Raw genomic sequence first — 20,464 nt, 5'->3', positions numbered from 1 at the left:
AAGATGCCAATCAAGGCGGGTGTCTCATTTGAAACATCCAAGGGTCACCAGGGGATTGGCTGAGGGAGTTGAAAACCGGTGGACCCAATCAAGGTCATCCTTCACCTACTAGAATCAGGACGGAGGGATGTATTAATCATTTACTTATGAGGGGCCTTTGGGCCGATTCCTGGCTATTGCCTGGACTAACTACTAATAAAATCAGTAATGAAAATAATGGGGGGGGAATGGAGATGAATCAGGCACCTTACACCCATTCATCTTTGCAGCCCCTCAGGCATCAATTTCACTGGGGGGGGGGGGCGGGTTGATGGCTTTCCGGAAGACTAAGAGGGCCTAGCAGATCTCCAGGGGGAAAGTGCTCCAGAGGGCAGGGGCTGCTGTGGAAAGGGCATCCTTCCCAGGTCCAATCCAGTGGATAGATCTAGATCCTTCCCATCCAGCGGGTGTCCAACCGTGGCCACGGGGAGACCTCTGGGCTTCTATTCCGGGGCCAGCTGGGGAATTCCCGGAGCTGAAGTCCATAAGCCTTAAAGTTCCCAAAGTTGTAGTCCCCTGACCTAGGCTGAAGCTCTGAGACAGCTGCAGCCCTTTTGAGTTCCGAATGGTTGCTTGAACCATGGATTTGCATGTAGAGCCACCAGCAGGTCTGACTGAGCAAAGAAGGAGCCTCCATACTTGTGGGTGCCCCCCCCCCCCGAAGCCCATGGGCCACCTCTGCCCTTCCCCCATGGCTCACCCCATTGACTACAAAGACACAGATTGCATAGACCATCCCGATGGCAGCCACCACCACCAGGCACAGGAGAAACTGCACGGCGTCCCGGTAAAGGCGGAAGTTCATCGGCTTGGGATACAGGATGGATCTCACCAGGTCTCCCTTGGCGGTGTTGAAGCCTGAGATGGTGGAGAGGAGAGAGGAGCAGGGATCGTTAGAGGCCTCCTATGGCTGGGAGGGGAGGGGAGGGGAGGCAGGTTGGGCTCACAGGTGGATTGCTCACTACCTGCAGAGTCCAGAGTGGAGGCCAGGTGGAGGAAGAGGAAGGCAGCGCACCAGAGACCAGAGGAAAGGCAGAGACTTCCCACCCTACCTGGATCAGGATGAGCGTGACTGGGAAGGTGTTTTCTGGAGGTGGGGGGACACGGCTCATAGCTACCCCATGAGGGCGGATCGTCCTGAGCCAGCTGAGGGTCACTCTGGGCATCTGTGAAACCCAGTTCAGGAGACTCCTGGAAGAGGCCTGGACATCCAGGGGGAGACACTGACTGGCCCTCTCACTCCCCCCGCAGCCACATCCTGACCAAAAGGATGCCAGAATCAGGCAGCTTAATGAAGGGGCTGAAGAGGGGGGGCCCTTTCAGAAGAGGGGAGAGGCTGCCGTCCACCTTCCACTGTCCAGATGACACCATTCACACAATACGAGAGGCCTGTTGACCCACCGGTCCGCAGCACAGTGGCCCTTGCTGGTCCTCCATCCTCTCCCCTGGCCTGGATGACGTCTGTCCCGCAGAAGAGAAGATACCTCTTGCTGTCCTCGGAGGAGCTGAGATGCCACGGTTGGCTGCTCTTGCAGTCCTGGGGCAGGCTGGTCTTGGTGATGGGAAGGCTTTCCCCTGGAGGAGGCATGAAAGGAAGACTCAGCCCTGCCCCACCCCACCCCACCCCACCCCCGGCCGCCCCAGCCCCTTTCGTGCCACCAGGTCTCCAAAGACAAGACGGGTGAAGGGTGAGCTGCTCTTTGTGTGCATGTGTGCAGTCCTGTCCCCCTCAACCTCACCATCAATGAAGTGCATATATATTCATGGCAATAAAATAACCCTGTGAGAAGTGGGTAAACCCTACTTTAAAACTGCAGTGGTTAAAAATGACTTTAAGATGAGCAAGCCGTTGGCTGGGGCTGAGATGGAGGCACCATCACAGAGACATGACACTTTAAAGGTCTGACTGGGGCATGTTCTCACTGCAATCACAAGACAAGAGCAATGGGATGAGAGAGCCGGAAGGGGCCTTGGATGTCCTCTAGTCCAACCCTCTGCTCGAGCAGGAGATCCTAAAGCCTTTCAAACAGATGGCTCTCCAGTCTCCTCTTGAAGGCCTCCATTGATGGAGCTCCCACGGGCCCTGGAGGAAACTTCTGTTCCACTGGATAGTTATGCAGAGGCTTTCAGCAATCAGTCACTTTAGCTGAGCCTTCATTTGTGGACCTGACAATTCCACACAACATCACGTCCACAGCACTATAAGCCCTTTTCTATGCTGCAGGCTTTGTGTGCATGAAATACAAGGGGACTCGAAATGTTCCCAGCAGCATTCGGGCTTCCTTGGGCTTCCATCCCCAGGGGGCCTGGGAGGTTTCTGTGTCTCCTGTCCCCCCCACCCCACCCCCACCCCCTCCCCTGGATTCTAACCAAGCAGGCTGCATGTAGCTGCTGTGAAGGGGGTGGGGGGGTGTCACGCCCTCTTCTGAGCCAAAGCTCTCCCCACCCCCAAACTGGGGAGCTGCTCCCTCCCTTTGTGCTGAGGCTTTGGGCCAAGCTTACCGGTAAGCATGCCTTCGTTGACGACACACTGGCCGCTGAGCAGGACGGCATCGCAGGGCATCAGGCTCCTGCCCTCGTCCAGGATCAGGGTGTCTCCGGGCACCAGATGCCGCGATTCCACCTCCTGGGTGCCTGTCAGGAAAGAGAGCCTTTGGGGGGGGCACCCTGGGTCTTTCTGCAGAAGGCAGCTGTTGTGTTGCACCCCTTCGGGTCTCTCGGGGGCCAGATGCTCCCCAAGGAAGGCCCTGCTCCACCTCCTCCACCTGCTCTCCCCCAGCCCTTCTAGCCGGACAGCTCAGCTCCTGCCTTTGGGGTGCTGACTCTCCCAGGCAGGCCCCCCGCCCACAGCCCTGCAGCTGTCGAGGGGTCTAGCAGGTTCCTTGCCCCATATTATATGCTAAATGCTATGGATAGGTGATATATAGTATATTAGAATACAGTATAGCGAGGATAGTGAGCCTATAGTTCCCTTTTGCGAACACACCGGGACTCTCCCACTGCTGGAATTTGTGTGTCTCTGATCCTGGATGTGTGTGTGAGTGAATTATTGCTGAGGGTGCCAGGTGGAACATTAGTGGGTGCGCGAGGAATGCTGTGGGTGGCAAGGAATGTGGCATCCCTGAGATGCCTGGGGCAGGATGTGCCCCATAGACGTGAATTCAGAGTAACCAAACTGGGTATAAAGGGGAGACTGGAAGGAACCCAGATCCCCAGAGTGCAAGTCGACTCTGGTTGGGGCAGGGGATGTCCTGAGTCTGCTTCCCAGCCCACTGCAATGCAGCCTGATCGCCTGAGAGTGTAAGTGAGCATCGTGTGAATGTGTAGCTGTCAACCGTCCCACTGACGTAGGCAGAAAAAGAAACTCCTGGGACATAACTTTACCAAGAGTGTAACTTTACTATGGATCTGTAGAGGCACAGAAGAAGCAAAGCCAATTCTAAAGGTTCCCATGGGAAGCAGCGTAGGCAAATCCCCCTTTCCCCCATTAGCCCCCCCACCACTGTCCATTGCCCACCAATCCAACACATTCTTTGTGTTTTGAGAAACAGCCTGTGCTTTCGGAAAAGCTCTCATAGCATGACCTTGAAGTGTAGGTACTTTCTCAGACTCAACCGGATGGCTTGGATCCTGCAGCCCCCCCCTCCCCCAGGAATTCCCTCCCTTCCATTTCTGTTGTCAATCTGAGAGGAGAATTACAGGTGAGAATCTGAGTCAGCCATGACTGTAGCCTAGCTGGGCAATGATACTTAGAGCAATTTAAGTAGCTTTGTTGGTTACATTTTCTTAATAGCCTAATTGGGCATAGCAATAGCACTTATATACTGCTTTACACTGCTCTGTAAGCAGCTTAAAGAGTCAACATATTGCCCTCAACAATTTGGGTCCTCATTTTACTGACCTTGGAAAAAGGGGAGGCTTAGACAACCTTGAGCCTGATGAGATTCAAACTGCCAAATTGCAGACAGCCGGCAGTCAGCAGAAGTGGCCTGCAGTACTGCACTCCAACCACTGCGCTACCAAGGCTGTACCATAGCTTATTGTAGTAAGCTAACTTTGAAATTAGACAAATTCAATACAGATATATAGAATATGTATAAACATAAAGGAACCGGTTAAGCTTAATTGCACATTAGCTTTGCCTTTTCTCTGAATGACCCAAGAATAAAAGAACTATTGGAAAACTCTCTCTGGAATAGTTTGAACTCGGTTTTGTAACATCCTCAGGGCTCCTTTTCATCCCTGGCTGAGATACGGACAAAATGGGTGATGGAGACCTCTTGGGCTGCCTTACCTGTCTGTTTCCTGAACACCTTGACCAGGACACTATTATGGGATTCCACCAGCTGGTGCAACTTCACAGATTGCTGTGTTGGGAGGAAAGGGAGAATCAAACCAGGAGAGAGAGGGACAGGGGGACATGCCGACGTCTCTGCCAGGCGGCTAGAAAGGTGCCAGCAGCTAACATGTAATGGTCTATTATTGGAATATTGACAAATACCAATTTGTCCTTTGGAGCAATTTTGTTGAACCCAGGTCACCTCCTGCTCCTTGTAGGCCACCAGGAAACGCCCCACAAATGTTGGGAGACTCCTGGAGCAGCTGGCAAAATTCATCCCCATCCAGGAAGTCCCTGAGGGGCGGCCCAAGGTTCCAAGCCAGCAGATACTCCATGTATTTGAGCTCTTGTAGGACTGAGCAAATCCTCCTGGGGGGCAGCAGGAGGAGAGGGCTTTCCAGGAAGGTAAGACAGAACCTCTTGGGCAGCAAGTGAGGAATGAACCGACCAGCTCCTCCTCAAGGCCTAAGGCTGGTGGTGAGAAGACATGTTGGGGAACAAGGAAGGACAGGCAGGTGCTCACCTTTCTGAGGTCATACACAGTGAGTGAAATGGAAAGGAGGGACATGATGATTATGGCCACCGCATACTCAGTGTAATTCTCTGCAAACCACAAGCAGACACTGAAGGCTTGGAAGATGTAAAATGGGTGCAGCACCTGGGGAAGAAAGGAAGGCACCCGGGGGTTAGCTTAGGTCACCACGATATTAAAAAAAGAGAGAGGATGAGACCCTAGAAAAACCGCAGAGAAGAGCAACAAAGATGATTGAGGGTCTGGAGGCTAAAACAGACAAAGAACGGTTGCAGGAATTGGATAGGTCTACTCTAGTGGAAAGGAGGACTAGGGGAGACATGTCAGCAGTCTTCCAATATTTGAGGGTCTGCCAGAAAGAAGGGGGGGGTCCATTCTCCAAAGGACTTGAAGGCAGGAGAAGAAGCAACGGATGGAAACCAATCAAGGAGAGAAACTTCCTGACTGTCAGAAGAATCAGCCAGTGGAAGAGAACTTCCCTCCAGGCGCTGTGGGAACTCCAACACATTTGAACAATCCTTGCCTGGCCAAAAGGCCGAGTAGGGCGGCTGAGGGCAGGGCCTTGCCCCTCGCTTCACACCCTCCCCCTGGCACAAAGGGAAGCCACGTGACCCTGTCAGAAAGGAACTAATTTGGGATCTCTTGGGGCCTTTTTGTAAGCAGAATTTTAATTAAGACTAAGCGACCGGTTCAGGAAATCGGCATGGGATTTTCCCAGAGCTGCAAGAACAAGAACGGCTCCTCCAGGAGAGAGAGAGAGAGAGAGAGAGAGAGAGAGAGAGAGAGAGCGTTCTGGATGAATGAATCCTTTGTTGACTGAGCTGCTAATCTGGCTCTCCAAAAAGAGCAGGAAATGTAGCTTTGCCCTGATGATGCCAGCTGGGCTGGCACTTCTGCAGGTGCCCCCTCCCGGAAGGGAACATTCTCTGGCTGAGCTGAATTGGTAGGAGCCCCCTGCCCCCCGTTGCCCCCCAGGTTCTCCCAGTTCCTCTCTGCCACGAGACCCTGGGCAATGGGCAGAAAGGGAGCGGGGAGCCCTTGGGGCCGAGATCCCCTGAGCCACTTGCAGGAAGGTGCATGAACCACACAGCTTAAGCTTCATGGGCCCCATGGAGAGGATGACTGCCCACAGAAGCCTGGAGGTCAGCCTCTTCTCCAAAATACCCAGAAGGCAGGAGAAGAAGCAACGGACGGAAACGAATCAAGGAGAAGCAACCTGGAATTGAGGAGAAACTTCCTGACACTGAGGACAAATAACCAGCGGAACAGCTTGCCACCAGAAGTTGTGGGTGCTCCAACACTGGAGGTTTTTAAGAAGAGACTGGACAGACACTTGTCTGAAATGTTAAAGGGTCTGAAATGGTAAATGGTGCCGCAGGGGTCAGAGTGCAGCACTGCAGGCTACTTCAGCTGACTGCGAGCTGCAGTTCAGCAGTTCGAATCTCACTGGCTCAAGGTTGACTCAGCCTTCTGTCCTTCTGAGGTGGGTCAAATGAGGGCCCAGATGGTTGGGGGCAAGAGGCTGGCTCTGTAAGCAGTATATAAGTCTAAGGACTATCGCTAGTGCTAATGTACCTCCTTTTTTTAAAAAAATTAATTTTAAAACATATATATATATATATATATATATATATATATATATATATATATATATATATATATATATATATATATATATATATATATATATATATTGTATTTGTGCCGATAAATAAATAAAGGGAGACTAGTATAGATCTATTTCAAGCTATTTAGCTCTCATCAGCTAGCCATACCCTTACTGGGATTTGAACCTGGGCTGTGTTACATATATATGTATGTATGTATGTATGTGTGTGTGTGTGTATGTATGTATATGTATATGTATATGTATATGTATATGTAAATGTATATGTATATGTATATGTGTATATATATATATATATATATATATATATATATATATATATATATATATATATATATATATATATATATATATATATATATATATATATATAAAACACAATGTATATATGTAACACAAATTATATATAAAATCAATTACATGCCTATTTAGCATGTTGTTTGGTCACAAATATTTGTGCATCACCGCTTTCAATTGCATATAAAATGAGTAGTTATCAACCCACTGTACGTTAATACACTGATTATCATTATAAATCATATATTCAATTAACTCTTATAATTTCTTCCTTTTAAACATGTATTCTAAAGATTAAATTCATATATATGCTGACTATCTGTTACATCATTGTAAATCTATTAAGTAATAACATATCTTTATGGTATCATCTATCTCATATAAAAAATAATTATTTGTATATCATTACTTTCAATTAAATTATAAAATCATGAAATATCTATCAAATATATATAAATACATCTTTATCATTGTATCTCATATAATCAACTACAATTATTATTTCTTCATTTTAAACAAGATATTCTAAATATTCAATTCATATATATACCAATATTCCATTACATTGTTATAAATCTATGGAATCTATATGAAAGTAATGTGTCTTTATAATGTCTCCTATCACATTCTATTATTACAATTCGAGATTGTGGTGATTGTGTCCATTGTACCTCCTTGACCAGCAGCTTCCAGATCGGGGGGACTTTGATGTCGATGGTGTTGGGGCCACAGATTTCTCTCCTGTGGAAATGGAAGGGAGAGAGATGACCTCTCACCAACAGGAATAAATAAGTGGGAGAAGCTCCCGGGGCTGCTACTACAAACCAGCAGAGGCCTACAGAGCTGAGCAAGGGGGTCCCCACTGGCAGGAGAGAAGGGACACACACACACACCCCGTGTCTTGCCTGGACCTGGGAGGGGAAGCTCTCAACCTGTAAGAAGCCCACCCACCATGAGGGTATTCCCATGAGGAGCAATGGCAGACACACACACACACCCTTGTGGTGGAGCTCGCGTGCAAAGAGACTCCCTTGAGCCCCAGGTGACCCCGGGGGCACCAACGGGGCTTTCTGCCTGAGCAGGGGTGCTGGTCCTGCCGAGTGAGGGGAATACCTGAGCTCCTGCTGGGAGCTGCTCAGCCCTGCCCCGAACCTGGCATGGACCTCCAGGGAGCTGCAATGGTCATCCGGGGCTCTGAAAGAGAAGAGGGCCCGGCTGGGGTTAGAGGGTGGTCTCCTCTCCTTCGGCCGAGCTTCCTTCCTTCCTCAGCAGCTGAAACAAGACTCACCCGACTTTCCGAAACTCTCGAGCAGAGAAGTCCCAGGCGTAACGGATCTTCTGCACCCGGAGGGATCGCACCTGCGGAGCCAAGCAAGGGCAGCAGCCCCAGTGAGGGCACGGGGGTCCCAGCTGCGCCCAGGCCGGAAGCGGGGGGGGGAGGGAGGGGGGGACACACACCACACAGTCAGGCTTAAGGAGAAGGGGAACCGGCTGGGGGAGAGAGGGAGGGGGGGCAGCCCTGGACAGTTTGAGGGAGGGGAAGGAAAACGATTACAGCTACTCCTCACTTAATGACCACTCGAAGTTAAAGCAGACTTGTGGGCATCTGAACTTCAAAAATGACGTTTTGATGCCCACGGATCATGTGACTGCCTTTGGGCAACCTCTTTGCATTTATGGCCGATGGCAACATCCGGTGGTCACATGGATGAGACAGTTTCTGGCACACCAAAAAGAAGAAAAAAAAAGGCCCACTGGAGAAAAAGAGGCTTGTTTAACCCAAAGGTGCTTTTGGCGAAGGCAACTGGGCTTCCTCGTTTGCTTTTGACCCCAAGAAGCCAGGCAGGGTTTTTCCAGCCGGCAGTGGGGCCATGCGGGCGGCGGAGAACCTTCTCCAACCTGGCTCCCCACCAAGGTGTGGAATACAACTCTCTCTCCCCCTCAACCACTATGCCTGTGGATGGTGGGAGCTGCTGGGGGCTTGGAGGGAGAGGCTGCCTGGTGAATTCCTGCCCTGGGCAGGAGAGACGTCCTGGTTTCCCCTCCCAGCAGCTCATGGGAGAAGCCTGGCAGTGCCCCCCTCGCTCGGCTGAGCCTGGTAAGAGGATTAAAGGCTTGGCTCCGGCCTTTCTCTGCTGGGCCCGTGAAGGGCAGGTCCACCAGCACTTCTGCAAGCCTGGCAGGGTGGCCGAGTGGTGAGAGCAGTCCTCCCTCTTTGTGCCTTCCGTCCCATCCTCCAGCCCTCCCGGAAGGCTTCTGGAGACCCAGCAGAGGATGGGGATCCCTGTGTACCTTGAACCCGGGTTTCTCGATGACCCTGTTGAGGAGCGGTTCCTCCTCGTCTGTGGGGAGAGAGCCGGGTTTCAGGTGGGCAGGCAGAGGGATCCAGGTGACGTTTTTCCGGGTACAAATCTGAAATTCATCCTGAGGAAAGAGAGCAGAAACTGTGGGGGAGCCCCAGGCAGGCTGGGAGGGGGGGGAGAAAGGCCGTGTGGAGTGGCTCCGGGGGGTCAGCCTCGCAGACCAGCAGCCGTCCATCCTCCTGCCCGCCTGAGCATCTCCTTCGCAGGAGCCCCTTCGGGGTTGGCATGGATGCCCATCTAGAGCAGGGCCTCCCATGGCAACATGGCAATTTTGAGGCTTCTTCTGGGAGTGGAATAAGGAGGGTGGGCGGCTGGGGGATTCTGGGAGTGGAAGTCCTCACGTCTTAAAATGGAGAAGGTTGGGGGAAACTCTGTTCTAGGATTCTAAGTCAAGATTGCGCTGAAACTTTCCCTGCCCAAAATCTAAAGCCAAGACAGGAAGGATCCTGGCCCTCCGTCCTTCGGTTCTTCGAAGGTCTTTTGCTTCTTTCTATCTTTCTACCCAACCGGTCCCGTTTTTGCTGGAAGCCCTCCGTGGGGCCTGCCCAGTCCAGCCCACCAGGGTTCAAGGAAGGCACGGGTGGCACATTGGGGTGAGGAGAGGAGACTGAATCGAGAACAAAGGAGGTTCCAGATTAGAAGCGAGATCCAGCCCAGCCTTCAAAACCCCAATCATTTTTCAGGAATGCAAAACTGCAATTCCTTCCTCTATTTTTCGTTCCTTCCTCACCCTCTTTGGCAGTTAAGCATGATTGGCACTGATGGCCTCACCCACTTTGGGTAATGAAACATCTGCAGGGAAACAGCCAAGCTCAGAGAGCACCAAGGACCCCTCGTTGTGCCCCCCCCTCACCCCCAAGCTACAAATATTCTCTTTTGCAGAGCAAGCTCCCATGAGGAGGGAGGGAGGGAGGGAGGGAGGGAGGGAGGGAGGCACCTACCGTGGTCCGGACCAGCACCACGTCGGCCTCTTCCAGGCTGCAGGGCTGGCAGTTGGCCCAGACGCCCCACTCGGGTTTCCAGTGGAAGAGAAGCAGGAGGCCCCCACAGGAGAGGACGTAGCCGGCCAGGCACAGGGCCCTCCGGAGGCCCCGGCTCTTGTAGCCAAAGATCTCCTGGGGAGAAAGGCTTTGCGTGAAGGGAGCCCTTCCCACCCACTCACCGTCCAGGCTCCGACCTTCCCAAGAAGGGAAAAGGCGTCTCGGGGCCACTCTCAAGACAGTCCACCTGCAGGAGGAGAGGCGGCAGAACCCGGGGGGGGGGGGAACGAAAGAGGGCAATCAGCCTAGAATCTCTAAGTGGCCACAGGTGACACATGACACAGAGCCAGTGGTGGGATTCAGCCAGTCTGCACCACTTTGGGAGAATCTGAGCAGTTTGGTGAATTGGTTGTTGGAAGAAATCATGAGGGCAGAGAACCGGTTGTTAAATTATTTGAATTCCTCCCTTGGGCGAATCCCAGATCCAACGTTGGCATCCTCAAGTCAGATGGAAATGGGGCTGCTGCCCAAGTCTCAGAAGTTCCTGCTGCTCCCTGGGGGAAGAAGGGCTGGCTCTGGAGCTACGGGGGGCAGGGGGGGGGTATTTGTCAAGCATTATCATATCAGCAGGAGGAGGAGGAGGAGGAGGAGGAGGAGGAGGAGGAGGAGGAGGAGGAGGAGGAGGAGGAGGAGGAGGAGGAGGAGGACTGTGGGGTCCTTGATGCTGAGCTTGGCGGTTTTCTTTGTGACCGAACTAGGTAACATCATCAGTGCTGGAAGGGAGGAGGGGGGGAGGGGGAGGAGGGGTGTCCCTGTCAATCAAGGAAGTATTTGCGATGCTTCGTCTCGGAAGAAGACTGCAACCTCTCTGGAGGGAGGAGACAGGGGGGCCCTTCCGTAGAAACTCATTTGCTGACTTTTGAGCTGCAACCTTTTTGCTGATTCCCCTGAGAAGAGATGAACAGGATTCCTTCTCTGGAAATCCTTTCAGGCAGCGTCCGGCAGAGGCGGGGAGCAAATAAGTCTTGGGGTAGACAAAGGGAGTTTGGGGTCAGGCTGCTGGTGTGGATGGGTTCCCTTCTTCAGAGACCTCTCAGGGCTGGTCCTCCTAGCCCACTTCAGCCTTTTTCCCCTGACCCGGAATAGGGGATTTAGATATTACTCCCCTGTCATGGTCAGATCACTCATGTCTCCGGCTGGATTTCCCTGGCGCTACCCTCCACCACGAGGAGGCGGAGCCAGTCTGTTCAAGCTGGTACCGCCCCAAGCACTTGATGGAACCGGATAGGTTCCAGACGGAGCTTGGGCCACTACCTGTAGCCCTGACACGCGCTCGGTCGGAGGACCTAGTCAACGCCTGGAATAGGGCGACGGCGGGGGCCTTGGACCGGGTTGCGCCTTTACGACCTCTCCTACGGCAGCGACCCACCCGGGCTCCTTGGTACACCGAGGAGCTAAGGGTGATGAAGCGCCATAGGAGACGTCTAGAGAGCAGGTGGAGGTCCTCACGCTCCGAGTCTGACCGAACACAGGTAAGAGCCTATTTACGGACCTACCTTGTGGCATTGAGAGCGGCCAAACGTAGACATTGTGCCGCTCTCATTGCGTCTGCGGATAACCGCCCTGCCGCCCTGTTTAGGGTGACCTGCTCTCTCTTGTCACAGGAGACGCGGGGGGCACCCTTGCAGGGAAGAGCAGAGGAGTTTGGGGAATATCTGCAAGACAAAGTCGCTCAGATCCGGAGCGGATGGGCCCCCCTCAGTGGGCCGGACGAGCCGTCAACAGTGAGTCTTGTGAGTCCACTCTGGGAGGAGTTTGACTCTGTTGCCCCCGAGGATTTAGACGGGTTGCGTGGACGGCTGCGACCCACCACATGTTCAATGGACCCGTGTCCCTCCTGGTTGGTACTGGCATCCTGGGAGGTGACACGAGGCTGGCTCCTGGGCCTGGTGAACGCCTCATTGAGTGAGGGTTCCTTACCGACTGCCTTGAAAGAGGCGGTGGTGAGGCCCCTACTCAAGAGGCCTTCACTTGAGCCAACGGAGCTAGCTAATTATCATCCAGTCTCCAACCTCCCCTTTTTAGCGAAGGTTTGAGAATGTGGTGGCGCAGCAATTTCGACGTCGCCTTGATGAATCCGTATATCTAGACCCACGCCAGTCCGGCTTCCGACCCGGGCACAGCACAGAGACAGCCTTGGTCGCGTTGGTTGATGATCTCTGGAGGGCCAGAGATAGGGGTTGTTCCTCTATCCTGGTCCTATTAGACCTCTCAGCGGCTTTTGATACCATCGACCATGGTATCCTATTGCGCCGGCTGGAGGGGATGGGAGTCGGAGGCACCGTTTTACGGTGGTTCGGCTCCTACCTCTCCGGCCGGATGCAATATGTGTTGACAGGGGGGCAGAGATCGACCCTGAGGCCACTCTCTTGTGGGGTGCCGCAAGGATCGGTCCTCTCGCCCCTTTTGTTCAACGCATATGTGAAGCCGCTGGGTGAGATCATCCGTGGCTTTGGGGTTGAGTACCATCTGTACGCTGACGATACTCAGTTGTACATCTCAACCCCAGGCCACCCCAACGAGGCTGTCGATGTGATGTCCCGATGTTTGGAAGCCGTCGGGGTCTGGATGGGGGACAACAGACTCAAACTCAACCCCTCCAAGACCGAGTGGCTGTGGCTACCGGCACCTCGGTTCAGCCAGTTAACTCCATCACTGGCCATAGGGGGTGAACAATTGCCCCCTGTGGAACGGGCGCGCAATTTGGGCGTCCTCCTAGATGCCCGGCTGTCAATGGATGACCATGTGGCAGCCGTGGCAAGGGGGGCGTTCCACCAGGTTCGCCTGGTGCACCAATTGCGCCCCCTTCTGGACCGGGATGCCCTACGTACGGTCACTCATGCACTGGTGATGTCTCGCCTGGACTACTGTAACGCTCTCTACATGGGGCTCCCCTTGGGACGCGCCCGAAGACTGCAGCTAGTTCAGAACGCAGCCGCGTGGGTAGTCATGGGGAGTACCCGGTACTCCCATGTAACACCTCTCCTGCGCGAGCTGCACTGGCTGCCTGTGGTCTTTCGGGTGCATTTCAAGGTTCTGGTTACCATCTTTAAAGCGCTCCATGGCACAGGGCCTAGCTACCTGCGGGATTGCATCCTCCCACACACATCCCTGTGGCCAATTCGCTCTCACAGGGAGGGGCTTCTCCTGGTGCCGTCCACTAGGCAATGCCAACGGGCGACACCGAGGAGTAGGGCCTTCTCTGTGATGGGCCCAACCCTCTGGAATGACCTCCCCCCCGACATTAGAACCACCACTGACCTCCGCTCCTTCCGACAGAAATTGAAGACACACCTGTTCCGACTGGCTGGTCTGCCATAATTATAACATTTTCCTCCTGGCATACACACTTTTATTGGTTTTTAGAGGGATTGTCTCTTTTAAATTTAATTTTACAGGATATTGGGATTTTAATTTTGTATATCCTGATTTATTTATTCAGCTGTACAGTTTGGCATATCTTTTATCCTCCTCACATATCTATTTATTTGATAATTTTAACTTGTTGTATTTTTGCTACGGACTGTACACCGCCCCGAGTCCCTTTTGGGAGAGGGGGCGGTCTATAAGCGCTAATAATAAATAATAATAATAATAATAATAATAATAATAATAATAATAATAACCCGCATCTGGCCAAATTCTTTGGCCAGCCTCCAAGCCACAAATAGGAGGCCTCCAAAATGAACCAAGCTTAGCTTTTGTTGTGGCCCGCCAGCTGCTAGTGGAGCAGGTTGAGGAGTGCTGGGGCCTGGGGAAGGCCCTGATGGATGCTCTGCGTCAGACACAGAGATAGAGCCAGGGCCGCCTGGCATTTCCTAGCCACTGGAGAGGCAGCTGCCTTTGGAGGCTGATATGAGTGAGGAGGAAGAACAGCTGGGGCCTCTTCCAGATACACGAATGCACAGAGAAGATAGGAGAGGTGAACAATGGAGGACAAGGAATTGACTTGGGAAGCAAAGCACACTTGGACGCTGAATGGTCCCTCCCTGGCTGGAGAATAAATGGATGGAAAGGGGAGTGGTTGTCATAGGAGACAACAGTTCGTATTTCTGAAGATTTTGCTCATGGTGTTTCATGCCACAAAGACTGCTTGCCAGAACTTCATTTACAGCTTTGCGGCTGGGAGCTCAGGGCCTTGCAATTATCACAAGGAACGGATAAGGTCTGTACTGCAGTTAACTGCTTGAAGGACTCTCGCCTGGACTTTTCAGTGGGTGAATGCCATTAATTCAGAAGAGGTAAATAAAGAGGGGGTTTTCGTGACACGGGGCCCGTTTCTTGCTTCTGCTGAGGCTGGGTCAGAAGAGCTTTGGGCCCAATGACTTTTGGCCGCCTGGTGCCTGAGGTGCAGAGGAGGGATTAAGGGAAGCTAACAAAGCGCTTTGGAATTCACCAGAATCCCTGCAGTTCCTTTCAGGACTTTTTTGCCTTCGATTCCCAGGAGCTCAGACGCCGGGTTGGGTTCCCAGGCTCCACCAAGCCAGCCCATTCCATCCGGTTTAGGGAACTTTGGGCAAAACAGCGGGCGAGAGGCCTCCTGCCTTTACATGTAGTCCTCAACTTATGACCACAATTCAGCTCCAAACTTATGTTGTTAAGCGAGACAGTTCTTGTGACTTTTGCCCCATTTTCTGACCTTTCTTGCCACAGTTGTTAAGTGAATCACTGCAGCTGTTAAATTAGTAACACGGCTGTTAAGTGAATCCAGCTTCCCCGCTGATTTTGCTTGTCAGAAGGTTGCGAAAGGAGATCACGTGACCCCAGGACACGGCAGCAGCTGTCATAAATATGAACCAGTTGTCAAGCGCCTGAGTTTTGACCCCATGCCCAGGGGGCTGCTGCAATGGTCATAATGTGAAAAATGGTCATAAGTCACTTTTTTCAGTGCCGTTGTAACTTGGGTCACAAAGTGAACTGCCGCAAGTGGAGGACTTCCTGTGCTCTCATCATCCCAGCTTCACCCAGGTGGTCTTTCTGCTCTGGAAAAGCTGCACATCCCCTGCCCTCCTCTCTCCCCCAGGCGGCCTTCGGAGCCACTGGTTCTGGACGATGGGAAGGGTAGTCCAGCGTTGCTGAAGGAGCTGTAAGGCTGCCAGAGGTCTCTGCAAGGAATCTGGCAGCTGCCGTCAGCCGGTCCCATCCCAGAAGATGCCGAAGGTCCCTCCCGGCTGATGCAAGGCAGGCAGTGACCGGTTCCTCTGGGTGGGGCTTCCTTTCTGGATCGCTCCCTGGGCTGGTTTAATTGCTTTAATCGCTGCTCTAATTGCTGGTCCTGTATTTCTTTTAATTGCCTGCTTTTTGTTCTGCTTGGTCTCTGGCCTGTTTTTGGCAGGCGTCTCTGGAGAACGCCGGATCCAAACACCCGCACAGCCTCAGACACGCAGGGCTGGCCCCTGTCTCCGGCTGCCAAGTGCCTGGGCCGAGGGTGGCAGAAAGTGGCACATCCCTGTCTGGGGCTGTGCCAGGCAGCATCCTGCATTGTGGCCTCCGTCGTCTCAAGCCCTGGCTCCTTCCTGTGGCCACCTCTCCCCCCCCCCCGCCCCTCCTCTGAACTCCTGGGCTCTGGATGAAAGAGAAGGAGGGAGCTGTTCCAGGTTTGCCTTGGAGAAAGTCTTCTCCCAAGTCTGGGGAAGAGCTCCAAGGCTGGGCCTCTGGTGGAGGATGAGGCTAAACGAAGACATCCACGGGGACCAGCAGGATCGAAGGATCCTTGAGTGGGATCTTGTAGGTCCTGGGCCTGCAAGAGCTGCTCCAGGGGGTCTTGGGGTGGCCCACACCCTGCCTCCGTCTCAAGGAAAGAAGCATTTCAAAGCAGCAGAGCCTCAGGAGGGAGGGCGTTCTGCAGTTGGGCCCTAGAAGGGCCTGAGGAGCCCCCCCCATCCCAATGGCCACCCGGGACCCCTTTGCCCAACCCTCCAATGGGCTCCTAGGTGTCTTGGCCACAGGTGGTCTCCATATCTGCAGCCTCGATATCCCAGGCTGCTCCTGCCTGCAACTCTCTCCTGAAAGGGAGGGGAGGGCTGAGACACAGCGACTGTCAAAAGAGGGAAGGGCCAGGAGGGGGCAGGGCAGGCTGGGCACCCAGTCCAAATTCCAGCACTCAAGCAGAGGAGTGCTAGGCAGTCAATCCCACTGTTACAGCTCTCTTTGGACCATCCCCGTGGAGAGCCTCCCTTCCACAAGGCTTCATCCCTGCACCTCTGCCGGATACCCATCCCTACTGAGGCCCCTTGACAGCAAGATGGGTGGTACATAAAATTAATTAAATCAATTTCAATTAACTTTAATAAACCTTGTGCTATATTAATTAAATTAATTTGAAACGTATTATATATGACATTGCTTTAATATAAAATTAAATGTGACCTTGTGGGTTCTTCTTGTGTCTTTGGCGTGGCTAAGTGCTGAAAAGGAAAGTGAAATGTATAACTTTGAAAATGCACCTGTCCTCGGCGGTACGGAGAGCCTGGGCGCCTTCGCCACCTCCGCCCGGCCAGAAAACCTGCCCGAGAGAGTCGCCTTCTGCCTGCGGTGCTCCCCTCCCCTCACTCCGGCCGGGGGCCTAAAAGAGCCCATGCGCTGCTTCCGAAGGGCTGCGGGGCGGGCTGACTGCACGCGGAGAGAAGGCAAGGCGAGGCGAGGCGAGCGAGAGGCTGGCGCCGGGCGTTCGGCCCGAACAGAGGAGAGGGAGGCCGGGGGAGGAGCGCGGCCAGGTCCGGGTAAACTCGGCCGAGCGCGGGCTTTCCAGAGGACGCCGACCGACCCTTCTTCCCTGCACCCGTCCCCGCAGAGGGACCGTCCGGCGAACGAGGCCGGAGGAAGCCCCCCCTCCGCACAGGCGTTTGGGACAGGGAGAAGTCCTGTCGGTCCCCGGTTGCCTCCCCCACCTGCCCCGCGGAGCTCCAGGTACACAAGAGAAGGGGGGGAGACTTGAGAGTGGGGATGGGAGCAGAGGGGAAGATGCGGACGGGATGGGGAACAGCTGCCGGGGGGGGGTGTAGGCAGAAGGCGCCTCTGAGCACGGACTGAGCGCAGGGGAACCGGCGGGGATCCCGCAAGGCAGCCGCCGAAGCCTGGCCCAACTGGCAGCCTCTCCGCCCCAGCAGGGACGCCGACGGAGCCCCCCCCCCCCCACCGCCAGCCTGAGCCGGCGGGAAGAAACAGCAAAGTGGCCGCAGCCGCTGATGGACTCCGAGGGTTCATCCCGGATTGAGTGACAGCTCAGCCAGCGAAGCGGAGAAGATCCCCGGGGACAACAGACATCCCCCCTACACTGCTTATTTGGGGTGGGGGTCGTTGTGCCTTCAGGTCCCTCTTAGCCCAGCCGACCTCTTGAGTGCAGGTGGTGATGAAGGTCCCATGGAAGAAGGGGAAGCAACTGCTACCACCTTTTGTGCAAGAGAGCCAGGGAAGAGCAGCCTGGTTGGGGTCTCTCTGTGGCACTTCCAGCCCAGCCCCCTCCTGGTAAGGGTGGCCTGATGGTAGAGGGCAGCCGAGGTCCCCAGGGGGCTTGGCAGTGAAGGGAGCCCTTGCAAGAATGCCCCTTTCCTGGAGAGGGTTTCACTCCCTTCTGCCAGTCCCCCCCCCCTGCCCCCATTGCCAGAGCTTCTGGAGGCTGCTCAGAGGGCACTTTGGGGGCAGCCCTGCAGGAAGAGCTCTCCTTCAGAGCAAGAAGCTGCCTCCCAGGCAATGGGGGAGGGAGGAAGAGGGGCATGTGGGGGAGACTCACCACTTCAGCCTCGTCTCCCTCGTTGAGCAGGGCCCGGTGGCTCCCACCATGCTTCTCCCCCATGGAAAGTGGTCCTGGTGGGTCTCTGGAAATTCCCCCAAGCCTGCTGGCCCAACAGCCCTTCCTGGGCCAGCAGAGATGCGGCCCTTTATATACCAGGCTGACCTGCAGGGCCACACCTTCCTCCTGCCAGGCTCCTGCTGCTGCTGAGGGACAGCTCCTCCCTGGAGCTCCAGGTGAGAACACCTTTCCTCACCCAAAGAGGCCGGGCTCCCTCCTGATGGGGCCACTCGAGAAAGCAGCGGGTCCACGTGCCCAGGCAGGTTCCAGGCCTGGCAAAGGGGAGGGCTGCCTGCAGAGAGTAGGAGATGTATTGGGGGGGGGGGGTTTGTCTCCTGACAAAGGCACATGTTGTGTGACTGCCACCAGGTGGGCCACTGGTTGTGAGAGTGAGGTCACTTGGATCGGAGGAGGCCTGCAGGTGCCTCCTCGCCCCCTCCCCTTTTCATGCCCAGAGGGGGCCTCCCCCAAATCCTTCACTCTCCTGCTTTGCATCCTGGAAGGACGGAGGGGTCTCTGTGGAGAGGAGGAGCTGGCCCTTAAGGAAAGGACTGTGGATCCATGGCCTGTGATTCACAGCAAAATAAATGTTTCTGCTTCCCGAACTGAAAATGCTGAACTACTTTCTGGCTCTTTGGAACTCACTGGGCCCTTTTTCAGGGAAATTCCACCACAAATTGAGCTGGGCTCCCGGGAGACTCCAGGAAGGTCTCCGGAAAGCTGACGTTGCTGCAACCAGAAGCTCCTTTCCCCAAGAACCAGGCAGAAGCAGCAGTGACCCAGATGAGCCCCTCTCGGCTGGCTCCGCTGCAGAGGCTCAGCCGATCGCTGGGGGTCTTTCGGGTGGAGTCCCCAACAGGGGCTCTCTGCCTACCAGCCAAGTGGCGGCTGCGCTGCCCAGTGTGCCTTTTCTCTCAGGTTTCCTCAATGGAGCCACTCCATTTAAACATCTATTCTAAGAGCCTAAAACTCAGCATAGCAGCCCTTCCCTCCGCCTCCTCCTTAGGTAGAAGGAGCCACCCTGGGACGAGGCCTTGTGTGCCTGAACTAACATGGAGGCTCTCCTGAGAGGGGCACTTCATAGATGAAGCAAAACAGCTGGCCCTGGGCTTTTCTGGGGTTCAGCCTCTCCCTCTGCAGAGCAGGAAAGGAGGAAGGCAGCAGATGCTTTCACAGGTGTGGAATCCCAATTCAGTGGGATTGGGGGAGGGGTTGTTTACTATTTGTGGGTACCAGAAAGTTGTGGGTTCTTCATCACTGGAGGTTCTCAAGAGAAGAGTGGACTGAAATGGTAGAGGGTCTCCTGCTTGAGCAGGGGGCTGGACTAGAAGACCTCTGAGGTCCCTTCCAGCTCTGTGATTCTAAGTCAAGATGCTCTTAAGTGAGGTGGTGAGGGGGGAAAACCCACATGATCCACAGAAGAGAAGTAAAAGAAGTATCGTGTCCCAATCACCACGGATGCAAAGATCTGCTGGAGCAAACTGTCTTCAGGTCCTTTCGAGAGGAGAGTTGGGAGAAAGCTCCCTCTGGCATCTCCTGCCTCCAAGAGGTCTTCCATTCCTGGAGGGAAGGAGGAAGTGATTACCCTCCCCCCAGAAGCAACTGGATTTCCATGGGGAGAAGCGAGAAACAAGCAAAACGGCTTCCCTCCAGAGGTTGTGGGTGCTCCATCAGAGGAGGATTTGAAGGATACGGGGCAACCATTTGTCTGGAATGGTAGAGGGTCTCCTCCTGCTTAGAAAACCTCCAAGGTCCTTTCCAACTCTGCTATTCTATTAATTCAGAGGGCAAATACAAAGCCGGGGCAAAACGAAGGGGCACAAGTGTTCGGATCAACTATTAACAGGTGGATCCACTTTTTGGGCAGGATGGAGGCTGCGGGGGGGAGGAGGGCATCACAAACCCCAGGAGTTTCAGGGGCTGCCCTCTGGGGCTGGCAGAGAAAGCACCCCCAGGGCCCTCCTGCCTCTGGGGCTCTGCAGTCGGCAGTGCTTTGCCTTCCAGAGGGAGACAGACGGTGAGGGTCTGGGGGGCAAAAGGAGGTAGGCCTGAGCAGCCCCCTTGCCAACTTTCCCAATCTCATGCCTTGAATGGCAGAATTGGGCTCTGGGGTGCCACTGAATGGATAAAAGCGGCAGACCGGCTGGGAGGGAGGAGCTGGGCTGGCAGGGGATCCTGGGAATTGGAGTCCGCCCATCCCAGAGTTGCTCAGCTTGAGAAAGGCCCATCTGCGGTCTAGGGCTGCCGGGGCTCGGGCCTCGCAGGGGCACGGAGGAAGATCCTTTGGGGAGCCCCTCTCTGTGCAGGGTCTTCGGAGCAGCAACCGGGAGCGGCCGAGGGATCCGAGACCGAATTGGAGCGGCTTAGCGCGACACCTCTTAAACTTTCATGAGTCTACGGTGCATCGCGTCCCCGGCGGGAACGTGGCGCGCAGG

At 54.2% G+C, this 20,464-nt stretch overlaps 1 protein-coding gene across 1 annotated transcript in view; it reads right to left on the bottom strand.

Annotated features, from left to right (window-relative positions):
* Window positions 1-18,032, bottom strand: part of LOC309393781 (putative cation-transporting ATPase 13A4) — a gene marked incomplete at both ends in the record, with an annotated part of 32,434 nt that extends 14,402 nt beyond the window's left edge. Inside the window, 11 exons of the mRNA XM_081956277.1 lie at window positions 740-897; window positions 1,441-1,614; window positions 2,542-2,673; window positions 4,334-4,406; window positions 4,902-5,036; window positions 7,506-7,575; window positions 7,948-8,028; window positions 8,123-8,193; window positions 9,127-9,258; window positions 10,139-10,312; window positions 17,970-18,032. Of these exons, the coding sequence (XP_081812403.1) occupies window positions 740-897; window positions 1,441-1,614; window positions 2,542-2,673; window positions 4,334-4,406; window positions 4,902-5,036; window positions 7,506-7,575; window positions 7,948-8,028; window positions 8,123-8,193; window positions 9,127-9,258; window positions 10,139-10,312; window positions 17,970-18,032 (1,263 nt within the window). The remainder of the gene's footprint in view (window positions 1-739; window positions 898-1,440; window positions 1,615-2,541; window positions 2,674-4,333; window positions 4,407-4,901; window positions 5,037-7,505; window positions 7,576-7,947; window positions 8,029-8,122; window positions 8,194-9,126; window positions 9,259-10,138; window positions 10,313-17,969) is intronic.
* Window positions 18,033-20,464: the final 2,432 nt, after the last annotated feature.

The sequence above is a fragment of the Natrix helvetica genome (genome assembly GCF_964273705.1).
Source record: "Natrix helvetica genome assembly, chromosome: 5".
NCBI lineage: Eukaryota > Metazoa > Chordata > Lepidosauria > Squamata > Natricidae > Natrix > Natrix helvetica.
This window is presented reverse-complemented; position numbering and strand designations above follow the sequence as displayed.